Raw genomic sequence first — 12,754 nt, forward strand, 5'->3', positions numbered from 1 at the left:
GAGATCTGCTACTCAGACTTGGAAAGTGTTCTAATTGAAGGTATTTGAGTAAGACAAGGAGCCTTTAGATCACCAGATTTTTTGATTACGGTATATTTGTGTTTCTGTCTACAGTGTTTAACTATTCTCTCACCAGCTGAACCCAATCACTTGAGGGCATAGACAGAAAATACAGAAAAAGGGATACATTAGCAGGTGAGTATGTGAGGTCCTCAATCTTCAGGACTTTAACAAGTGCAAGCCAAAACTTTCCTGGAGCTGAAATATACAAGAAACAAATCATCCTCGACAGGAGCTGAGGACAGGCACAGCTTGAAGAAGTTCACTGTAGAAGAGAAGAGTTCTCTAAATAACTGACCACTGCACTGGATTAATAAGGCTACTCACTGCAGTGACTGGACATGTCAGGTACAAATCAGGCTGACTTCCACCACTGAAACACCCAGCATTTGGCGGCTGCGTATCCCAGAACTAATTACATGAAACAGCTCTGCCGGAGCCATGGTTGACCATCAGCCACAAGCACCATGCAAGCTACTCACCGCTACCCTTAGGCAGCAAGAGAAAACTCTTTGCCTAAAGTGCTTGAAGGCTAACACAAGCAGTGGGTAGGAGGACAAAAGTATTAAAGCTCTTCCTTATTTATCTGGACTATGTTCCTGTCACAAAAACTCAGACGTGATGCTCAGAAGATACACCTGCTCCTCCCCTGGTCTATGCAGAAGTACAGCCATATAAGGGCAGCACTTCACCAGGGTCAACTGCCCATGCTGCAAAGCATAGAATTAATTTGGGATAATACCTTATTAACAGGTTTATGTGGCTTCTGGGACTCAAGGTAATAATATTACAGTTTTACATGGTGTAAAGCGGATCTATCTTTCCTTTCCTGAGCTGTAGAATCAAAGCATAAAGCTGCTCTCAAACCTTAACTGACTAAAAAGCAGTGAATTAAGTTGACATTGACTTCTGATGACAAACTGGCAAGTAACTAAATGCTTACTGTGAACCTTAATCTTCTCTTGCACGTATTCAGATTTATTTTGGGAGCTGTTTTAATGGAGAAACACTAGATTATTTACCAGACCACAATACTCCTCTTTCATTCAATAAAATTATAAAACACTACTGTGTAAAGAACATGAATGTTCCTAGATTTGCTCTTCTGGAAACTTAGGTACAGTTCACCAAGGAAAAATAAATTAGCAACATATGAAACGGAAATATTTCAATAATATACTAGAAGTGAATGAGTAATTGCGATACATTTTGCACTTAATTAATTTATGTTCTCTTAAAGCTCAATGCTAAATCATAACAAACAGGAAAAAAATTAGAAATTATTCCCACTGACAACCTGAAATATTATTGTCATCCTTCACTGAGATCCTACCTCCAGTTACATAATTTTCAAGTCCTGCTGGAAAATATTTTCAATAAAATCATATTTTAAAAAAGTTTTTAAAAAATCTGTTCTGAAAATACATCTTAAATGGAATTGTAAAAATCAATCAAAATTTATGTCTCACAGCTTACATTTATAGGTTCTGTATTGAATTCATGGGCTGTGCAGAAAGAGTTATTAATTAACATACTTTCTTTAACACATAGTTCATGAATAAGGGATGCACTCCCTGTAAAGTGCTGATAGAGATGGTTAATTGGGGAAACATACCATTTATATAAATTCAATTCTTAGTTTTACAATGTTCTATAAAATTTCTGCACAAAGGAAGGGAAGGCAGGGAAATACAGGTTTACAGTGAAATCTTGTTATGAAGATACTCTATTAAAGTACTGTAACAAAAGTTGCTTTTTGAATAATTTAGGCAAAATCTTACTTTCTTGATTCATAGAAACAGTTATAATAGAGTTCATGGGAATTTTACCATTGGCTTCAGTGAAAATACAGACTGTGACACTTGAGTTATTTTTAGGTACAATAAGTGTCATTAGTGTAATCAGTGCTCTCATTGTTAAAGAATCAGCAAGTGGAGAAAAGAAAACTGTGAGAGTTTTAATGCATTAAAAATATATTACCTGAAATAAAAAATAAAGAGCCATTTGAACCTTATCTTACTTTATGTCAGGAAGGTTTCAATGATGAACCAAAGTTCACAGTAATTTCTATACTGTTCAACTTCAGTATGTATAAATAAAGGAAGTGTAAACAATCTCTTAGCCTTCACAAATGTAAATTTGGAACTGGCTTTGTACAGAAGACATTTGATCATCCACAGTCTTTGTCTTCAGCAGATGCTTTTGTATCCAAGCCTGCTCCCATGGAAATCAACAGAAATTTGCCAGTGACTCAGAAGAAGACACCCCAGGTCTTCACTACGTAAGGGTATGTAATGGACTGTTTTGTATTAATATCTGTTAATGTTCTAACTATGGACTTTTTGTATCATGCTGAATGCTTGGAATTGTTCTTCTTTTCTATATAGGCAAATTACAACTACTCAAAGGACGTGGACATCTTCAGAAAAGTGATGATTTCAATTTCAATGCTATTTAAATGTCTGATTTGAAATGATCTTCTATCCATAGCTCATGATTTCAATAACTGGTGTTTAGATTGATGACATTAAACTCGATTCATGTGATTAACTAGTGCAAATGGAGTGGTTATCTGAAAAAAATCACTTTTGGGATACACTTGCTATATTTTCTCCCACTTCTGCAATGCTGTTTGAGGATAAGCACGGGAACAAAGTGGTGCTTCTCGAAGTTTTTTCTTTGAATACATTCTTTTTCTAAATAAACTCAATCTTAAGTTCTGTTCACTAAAAAAAAATATGTTCAACATCACTACAGAAGTGTGACTTTAAAAAGATGAGTGACTTTTAAAAAGCAAATGAGCAATTCTCTAAAGCTCTTGTTGGCCAGACATTTTTTACTTAAAACAAAAATCTGTCTTGGGGTAGTCTTAATGATATGCATTTTCACTATATGACCCTGTACCGTTACTCACATTCTGAAATTAAAGCTAAAATTTCTGGGTAAGTAAGGGTTTCCATTTTTTAATTTGCTTTTATTGAAAATTTTTAACCATAAACAGCACGGCAACATTTTTGCTGAAATCACTCTTATAACCCTTTCTAGCTATTAATAGTCTGCTGATAAATAAACACTGAAGAGCTTAAAATTGATAAAACTTGGTTTATATGCTGTCCATTGAGTATTTTGTGAGTTGTGTTCTGTGAACTGATACCCATGCCTTAGACTATAAAAAGGTTAGCAAATGGCACATTTATCCAAGTCGTGTACAGCTCATTCTACACTTTTTAACATCTGTGTGTCCTCTTGATGACTTCAGCCTTTCTAAGACCAACAAGTGAATTTAGGATTTACAGTTGAGAAACAGCATGGCCGCTTCTGCTGTCAGTCTTTATTCATTACTCTAATAATAGGAGGTGTAATAAACAATGTAGATTTACAACTGTACATTTTAATTATTCTTTCTGAATGTTTACGTAATCAGGAGAGGTGATCACTGCTCCTTCTTATTGGAATTTTCTCTCTTGGTGCCAGACACTACTGAGTTATTCAGTAAGCAGACAGCTTTGCTCTTTTCATCAGTGATTCATGAAGGAGCTGACAGTTGGTGTGTTAATGCAATTTGAGCTGCAGTGTAACAATCTGATTTGTTGGCTCAGTAGATTTACTGCATCTTGGTTTCCTTGATAAATTCCATGTGAAACCCAATGCCAGCTGCCCTGACAACATCTTTATCTCCATGAGTAAGTTCATATTGGTTCAGATGCAGAGAGACAGAGACTTACATAAAACTGGGAATTTTGTAATGAAAAGTTAAAAGTTTGCACAGGTTTCACATGTGGAATTTTTTAATCCACAGATAAACTATAGTTAAGTTTGCAAGTGATACTTTGGTTTTGGACAGTCTTTGTTAATTTTAAACTAAGATATCAAAAAATTGTGTCTTGTTAGTGTGTTACATACAAGATGAAATGGAAAGTCCTTGCATACTATACATAGTCACTGTTACTGTAATTGCAAAGCCTGAAAAGAGCAAATTTTATGATAGCCTGAAAATATAGTCTGCTTTCCTACCCAAGAACACACTTATAGAGTGCAATTTCAATTTGTTCTAAATTTCATTGGTAATCTAAAAACCATTTCTGATTTCCTTTGAATCCGCAGTTCTGAGGCAATGATGGCACATACTAGGATTGCTCTTGGATAAAACAAATTAAAATTGCTGTAAAATAAAAAAATAATAATCAAGAAATCTAGAAGTACGTACCACTCATAGCAATTAGTTGAAGTCATTTACTCTTTTGATGAGTAACAAAACTGTGTTATGAGAAAAGTCCACCTGCGGAACATAAATGACAGGACAAAATTTTGTAGATCTATTAATGATAGTATTAAGAGAAGTAACTAACAGACTGAACTGGCTGAAGAAGGCTGTTAAATGGATTTCAATAACGGTATCTGGAGAAATCTTTGAATGTTGGACATACCCATTCTGAGAGTTCAGTTGCCTTTTAACACAAAGCAGAGAGTGTAGTGCCATTCTCTTGCAGATTTCACGAACAGCATCACTGGGATCATGAGACGAGTGTCGCTTCCTCCCCAGTTTGATGGAGACATTGCAGACAGCCTTGAGGTAGATGCAGGTGTATACTGGGAAGACTGCTGTGCAACAGCACGTTCTAACAGTTTGAGGCAAATCTTCATTACGTTGATGGGTTTCCTTGGACGTTTGAGCTTAATGATAACATGCACTGGAATTTCTGCAAAGAAAATGCCTCAGAGCTCTCAAGTCAAAAAAGACTCCTAAAGAGAAGATACTGTGCATAGTATTTTTTAATAACCTATGCCTCGCAGGCTGTCTTCTGCTTATTAATCTGTCTGACCACCAGGAATTAATTTCAAGGCTTTAAAGGAGAAAGCAACAAGAAGCATAACTGTGGAGCAACTTCTCTGAGGCATCCCAAATCTCAGAAGGATTTTACTCCTTTTCTTAAAGTATGTTGAAATACAACATTGAAAAAGATAACAACCAGGGATAAGCAAATTCAAAGAAACCAACTTATTCAGCAGTTGCCTGGAGATATATAGAGCCACCAACTGAGTTGGTTATGTGATGGTGAGGGAACTGCAGCTCGATCCCAGAGAATTACGCCATGTTCCCATCTGGGAAATGCAAAAGCATCTTAACTCTAAGCAGACAGTTGTTTTAACAGTAGATTAATGAATAATGTCAATGAAGAAGATAATTCGTAATAAAAAATACTTAATATTTAATCAGAAAAAAACTTGTAAATAAAATTCCAGAAACTAAAGCAGTGCAAAATTTTTTAGTGGGGTGATGTTCCAAGGCATGAACCAGCACTGCAAAATTAAAGTTTATTGTCACAAAAGCAGGCTTGGAGATCTTAGGGCTACAACATACTCTTGGATATTAAGGTTGCACACATACCCTGCATATAGTCTTGTTCCTCCATCCAAGAACAGGTTTCAGCCCTAAGAAAAAGAAATACAACACTCTAAATCTGCTACAGAATGCATAGGTGTGCCACAAACAGGATCAGGCAAACACCTGAGGGAAAGCAGGTATTTTCACTATTCCTTAGGGAATAGTGGAAATATCAAGAAAGATAGCTCTCTGTCACACTGAAAGAAAATGGGGATTCTTTTCTATCAAAAGACTTCATCATATTTAGGATATGGTTTACATTACAGAAGAACTTCTAGCAATAACCATGAAGAAAAATCCTTTTATTCATCTTGATTACTGTCAGGGATTTTTCCATTATGTAAACGATAGCTCATAGGTAGTCAGGCATCCAAAGCTTCCAAACAGCTTTGACAGCAGACAGCAACTGACTTTGCTGAATGCAAACTCGTCATATAAACCTCTTGATAGTTATTATTCTAAGAAGCACATCGCCTCTGTCTTTGCCTGCATAGATTACAAAGTATGTAAAGTACTGAAAGAGCCTGAGAAGCTGCTGGGGGGTAGGGCATGCCAATTTATTCAGACCTTTTTGAATCAGTGGAAAAGCACTTGGGCTAATCCTAGAGATGTGCTTGTTATTCTAAACTGTTGCAAATGTCCTCTTAAGATAGTAATAAGAATTTAAATTTGAATTTAGATAGCATTACACGCATTAAAATATCCCACAAAATTAGCAATAGTTTGTGTACTCCGTGCTTTTTCAGCTGTGTTCAAATTAAACCAGGTGGGGCTTGCTGAAACAAAAATTTTTGGGCCATAGCAGGGTACTTGCTTTCAGTGAGAAACTGTGCTTTCTTTGTTTGGACATCTTATATGCCTGTTTTTTAGTATTTGGTCTGAAAAAGAAGTAGAATCAATTCATAACACAAAAAAGGCAATTTCATCCCCAAGCACATTTTTCCAACAGCACATAAGATTGGGATGACAACACTCTAACACTTCACTAGTAATTAGTCAACATGTCTCAGCAGAACATAATATAATAAGACCTATTTTTCTAAGACTTTTGTTCATCTTTTTTCTTTTTAACATCATGTACTTTAGATTGACTCTTTATATCAGATATTACTGGGGACTTTTTCTTCCACATTTCCTTAGAGGTTAGGAAAGGATTTTATTTCTTTTGATTCCTCTCCTGGGAACGGAATCTACCAGCTTGTTAGCTTCCTCAGCACTCCCTATATAACAAAAAGAAGCATATGTGGAAGGCCTCATTTTCTTTTCTTAGCTCTACTCCAAAGATGCTGTGAGCACCTGCAACTTCTGTTAATTTCCTTGGGTACTGCAGGTGTTCAGCAGCTCCAAGGATTGAACGTACTGAGACCAAACAAATGAGAAGCTGATACCGGATCCATGGAGCTAATAAGGACTAAGTCCTAAAATAGGCAGCAGTTAACTTACAACACCAAAAAAAAGAGGTATTTCTTCCAAAGAAAGATGTGACTTGAATGGCCATGTTCACAAGTTCTCATTACATTTTGCAGACTGAAACAGGGTAAGATTTGTTCCTACTCACATCTGAATGTCAGTCTGATTCCCATGACTATTACTGTCACTAGACAATTAATAGAAAAATAATTTCTGTTATTCTCATCTTCTGCCTTCTGCATTCTCCCCTTTTCTTCTTTAATGCTGCATTTTATTATTTATTTGTTGCCCTTTTTTCTGTGCACGGGTAGTTAATTATGTTTTATATATGCTGGAAAATTCTAATAAAAGTGCTAGGACTAAGAATAGAAAGCTTTCTCTTTTTTAATTGATGGAAAATCTGCAAGTTTAATTATGCAACCCATCGAGACAAATGCATGAACAAATAAATTTCCCACTCATGAATGCAGTACAGCCAACGAGAAACTGCCTCGCAAGTTTCAATTCGCTCGGGTACCAAAGTGTTTATACCCAACATACTTGGGCCAGATAACAACTTGCTGATACAACTGACGGCTTACGGAGCGAACCCCGGCAGGGCAGCTGACTCTTAAGCACTGGGAAATATCACACTGGATTAGAGCACACACATTTTTTTCTTTCAGCATGACAGGCAAACAAGTGCATGCCAGGAACACGCCTGAAGGAAGAAGGGGTTAATACAAAACTGCTCTTTGCAGGTAGTTATCTAGGCTTTTCTAGGTTGCTCTGTAAATAAGCTGGTCCTGATGACCTGGAGAACAGGGAAACACAAAGATCCTATTTAGTCTGGGAACCTCTTGTTTACAGTGCAAGTTACTTTTCTGTTTATACTATGCACCATCTGAATCCAGAAATGAAAAAGGTGAGTCTAGTTTGAGACTGCTGATGGCAGCTACTGGTAAAAACCGAGAAGGTATGACCTTATGATTAGAAATATCAAGAGAAAGGGTATTGATACATAGTATAATGCCTTAAAAAGAAGAAACATAAAAATTATTTTAAAATAATAATCACATAATATGGGCCATAACTTTTATAATAAAACCAGATGTTCAACATTGTTTAATGACTGCCATAAGGAAGCAATGGTATTTATAAAGGAGATATTTATTTCTCACGATTCAAAGAGGCATTGCACTTTTTACTTTTGCAGCTGAAAAGCAAACAGTGTACTTGAGGAATCAATGAAAAAAAAAACCAGAATAAAAGTAAGGAAACAGCAGTATCAGTTCAGAGTTTTCAACCTATCTGCAATTTGCTTCCAATTAAAAACATGACTGTTTCTTCAGAGCAATAACTGCATAGCATCTGGGGGATTTCACGGGATCAAATAACTTCACAAGTCCAGACCAGGCAATGTTGTCCTGTAAAATGATATATGATTGAAGTATATAAAAATGTGTTTGACTTAAGAGCTAAGATATAGTAATAAGTCCACATTTTTAAATACAAAATTGAAAAAAAAAATTACCCTTAATGCAAAGCAGGAAAAACAATTACCTAACAAGAAAATCACAGAAAGTTCATTGTGAAAAAAATGGACACCCAAACCAGGATGTATTTTAAAGTCATTAAATTATTTTTGGCACTATCAAATGATAACTTGCCACCCCTTTCATCAATAAAGCTTTTTTTCAGTTGAACTAGAGCAAAGAAATTGAGGATCAAGTCCTACTCATTTTATGCAGCACATTCTACTACTGAAGCTAATTAACTGACTTTTCAAATGAATCAGGCCAGCTGGATCCGGTCTTCATGTTGCATATGGCTTTTATCATTTCTACTTTTTCTTCCTAACCACATTTTGTGAATCAACCAGTACAAGATTAAATCAATTGGTATATTACATTTAGAAAAGGTAAATTAGTGCTAAATGCAGCAAGTCTGATCTCCCATCTTGGAAATCATACAGATCTCTATGTGATTTATAACTGGTTGGCATTTGGGAAAATGCATCATTATTTAAATATTTCAAATTGCCTCTCTGTAAAAATATCAGTTAGAACAAAAGCATACATTTACTACAACTCACTTGTTCCAAGTGCACTGTGGCAGAGAATAAAGTGAATTTTTACTTATGATAAAATGGAACTGTTACAATGAAAGGTTTATGGTGGAAAAACAGAGCTATTCACATGAATGGGTTTAAAATTTATTTTAAAATTTTATTTTGACTGTGGCCCAGAGCAGAAGCTGGAAGATGCTGTCATTTCCTTCCAGAAAATTATTATTTGTCTGAAAAATGTTTGCTGGTGCAGATAAAGTATGACTGCTGCTTCTCAGTTAATCAGGCCAAGTTCAAAATTAGTGTTAGCAGAAACACTGTAATATAAATCATTACAGAGTAAATGTAGTAGCATTTGCTTATTATATCCCAGGTCTGTACTTGTAAATATATCCAGGCTGTGTGTTAGTCAAATGTACCTCAGTTGACCCATACAGTTGGAAAAAGTGCACCCTCTCTCATCATTGATCTTAATTAAGAAACAATAAAAGGAAATCATAAACATTTTGGATCTAATTCAAAATTTCTTGAATTATATGTTCTAAAACATATTCATTGGAAGCTCTAGCATGTACAGCACAATGTTTGTTTAGCATTTCCAATATTCTTTTGAATTATTAAACATCTCAATACATTGTATAAAATGAGATTTGTTGCATATTTAATTAATTTATTTTTTACTGTCTATTGACTAGTAATTACCATACAATTAAAAGAACATAAACTTTATTATTGCTGCTTTGCTGAAAATAAAAACATCTGCTGGGCATATGTTTATACTAAATGGCATGAATGCTTATACTTTGGCAAATATGATGAGAATAATAATTCTGCAACAGAGACTTTTGGTCTGCACAGTAATAAATTGGCTGAAATAGTCTCATTTCACTGATGTAGCCTTTAGGTATCATAAAACATAATGCAAAAATACCTGCTCCTTGAGGTAGCAAAGACGATCCAGAAGTATCAAAACTTCTATGCAGGGAGCCAGAACAACCTTCAGCTGAAAGAAAGATTATATGCTATAATGATTTGGGGAAAGAGAGACAATACACTTCCAAATGGCTACACTTCCACAGTATAATTCCAGGAAGGTCAATCATTTTGTAGTGGTTCTGTTGTACAAATGTCACCTTGCCAATTTTCCCTGTGGGACGGACATCTTCAAAACAGATTATATTAAAGATCAAAAAATACATGGAATGCCATAAAGCCAGGAAACCATGTTATTTAGTTGGTTTTGAGACATTGTCCAACAAGAAAATGATATTATTTGAAGCAGAAGAATTTTAAAGAGGGAAATAATGAATTTTAATAAAAAGAATTTTTATGAAATAACTGCATGGAGACCAGTCTAGGTTTAAAAGGAGACTGACATTTCATTTTCCAGGGTAATAGTCCCTCTTGAAAAAGAATCTTCCATGTGTTTGCTTTATTATTTTACTGAACACCTAATATAGTTTTGGAATAGGATATGCTCCAAAGTTTTGAAGGGGAGCTGCTTTGTTTTGGAGATTGCATACCACGGTGTAAGACAGTCCACCGCCACATAAAGCTTAACAGGGCTTTGTTCTAGACTAGCACATATATAGAAGGTAACAGTATTAATCCTATAACTTTTACCATATTAAATGCTTCAAGCTCATTCATTCTGTGCTTGTATTTTTCATAGTAATCCATTATACAGCTGTCTGGGAGCTGCAAGAGATTAAAAAAAAATATATCAGAGTTATTCTAGTTACTTTTTCAAGAGAACTTTAAAATGAAATTTTTTTCCTATTTGAAAGTCACACTACAAAATGAAATCTGTGTTTTGTTTTTGAAATTAGCACTTTCCTAAGGTTTATAATAATTTTCCAATAGCAGTTTCTCAGTTCTCATTTACAATAGCTGGTCTTCAGACGGGCTTTTGCACTGACATGAAATACTGAGATGCATTCATTATTCAGAAGGCTCTAGCCATTCTTAAACGAGTATTACACAGTAAAGCAGAGATAACATTCTCATTTCCTTTCCCATATATCTTATCCCCTCTTCACCCCCATCCCCAAGAGAGTTATTTAAATAGCTGCGGAGTGGATTCTGGTGTGAGAGTAACAGGCTTCAGTCAGGACTCCTGGACGCTATTTCACGTTACAAAACTTACTGTTAGATCCTGGAAACAATACTTTGTTCCTCTGTGCCTCAAGTTACCCATTTTAAAAATAAAACTTTCCCTATTTACTTTGAACTGCTACGTTTCCCTTTCCTTTTGCCAGTCACCTGATGCAACACTGCCAGCACTGTCACTATGATTGTAAATGCTGCATTTTGGGGCTAAATGATGCAAAGACAGCTCAAGAACTCGACTAAGCCAAATAGCCCTTCCCTTTTCAGCCCTCAGCAGACAGTGCACCATAGCAGGGAGCTAAAGGTTCTCGATAGGGCAGCCAGACTACAAGATTTTCCAGTTTTTAGAAGTCAAGATGTCTCTACTCTTCTGCTGTTCATAGTCCTGGATGCTAAACGAGACAGTTGAGCTGGCCATTTAAAGAACTTGTCAGAGGAGTGGGAAGTAGATTCATAATATTATTGATGACGGAGGCTGCCGGAAAAAGCAGAGCTAAAAGAGCCTAATGTACTTCTTCAGTATTAGGAGTTTGCAGTATGGCTGCTCTGCTGTGGCTATGGAAAGAGCTAGCCCACAACTTAGCAGAAAAGTAATGGTACTGACAGGTGTGTAGACATGGCCCTTAGGGACATGGTTTAGTGGTAGACTTGGCAGTGTTACATTTAGAGTTGGACTTGGTGATCCTAAACATCTTTTCCAACCTAAATGATTCTATAATTTTATGACAAAAGACTAGGAAAGCTGAAGAGTTTAATACATTTTTGCTCACTTTTATGAGAAGAGTCATCTAAGAGCATGTAGCTAATCCAGTCGCAAAGATTTAAAATATCAGCTTAAAATAGAGAAAGAAACTAAAGAACATTTCCACAAATTTAAAGTTTTCAAATCAGGTATGTATTATGAACCATCCTAGGACAGTCAAGAAGGAAATGCATTGGTACTGAGAAGTTTTCAAAGATGGTATGTCAGATGGCTAGTAAATGTACACCTTTTATTATAGAATAGTCAGTTCAAACTCAATGCAGTGAAAAAAAATGGAACAAAAGAAGAATTAAAATTACTGAAAGATAAGGAAATGAGTAATAGTCAACATCAATTTGCCAAGAAAAATAACAAGTCAGACTACTTTGCTTGTAAGGAGGGTGAAGGGATTCACAACAGCAAAAAACAACTGGTTGCCATATATTGTGACTTAAGCACGATTTTTGACACCATTTCACGTAACAATTTCATAAGCAAATTCAAGAAACAAAGATTAGATTAAAGCATTATAAAGCGAGTGAAAACTGAATGACCGTAGCCAGAGAGTAGTTATTAATGAGTCTTTGAACAACTGAAAAGACCTGCTGACTGGAGGTCCATTACAAAATGCAATGTTTTCATTAAGAACTCAAACAATGGAACGGAAACCACATTAACTAAGTCTGGAAATGTGCAACAGGAAGGCATTGCTAGAACTTAAAATAATATTCAGAAACCGGAGCATTGCTTAGAAAAGAAGTTTGAAACGCTGTACAGAAAAGCAGAAGGGACTACACTCAGGCAGAAATAATCAGCTGTTCAGGCTGGGGAACACCAAATGACAGTCTGGGAGATAAAGCAGATGACAAGCCTGAGCGAGAGTCACAGTTGTGCTACTGCAAAAAAAAGCAATCGCCATTCTGCGACAAGTAGGGGAGAGCAGCCTGCAAAGCACAGGAAGCAATCCTTCAACTCCCCTTGGCAGTGGCAAAGCTCTAGC

At 35.9% G+C, this 12,754-nt stretch overlaps 1 protein-coding gene across 1 annotated transcript in view; it reads right to left on the reverse strand.

The window, feature by feature from the left end:
- Positions 1-7,987: 7,987 nt before the first annotated feature.
- The window catches only part of METTL25 (methyltransferase like 25), a 58,141-nt gene continuing 53,374 nt past the window's right edge, over positions 7,988-12,754 (reverse strand). The window contains exons 11-13 of the mRNA XM_014963311.1: positions 10,527-10,601; positions 9,835-9,906; positions 7,988-8,262 (exon numbers count right to left, since the gene is read on the reverse strand). Coding sequence (XP_014818797.1) covers positions 8,164-8,262; positions 9,835-9,906; positions 10,527-10,601 — 246 coding nt within the window. The 3' untranslated portion in view covers positions 7,988-8,163. The remainder of the gene's footprint in view (positions 8,263-9,834; positions 9,907-10,526; positions 10,602-12,754) is intronic.

The sequence above is a fragment of the Calidris pugnax genome, unplaced genomic scaffold (genome assembly GCF_001431845.1).
Source record: "Calidris pugnax isolate Ruff unplaced genomic scaffold, ASM143184v1 scaffold44, whole genome shotgun sequence".
Lineage (NCBI taxonomy): Eukaryota > Metazoa > Chordata > Aves > Charadriiformes > Scolopacidae > Calidris > Calidris pugnax.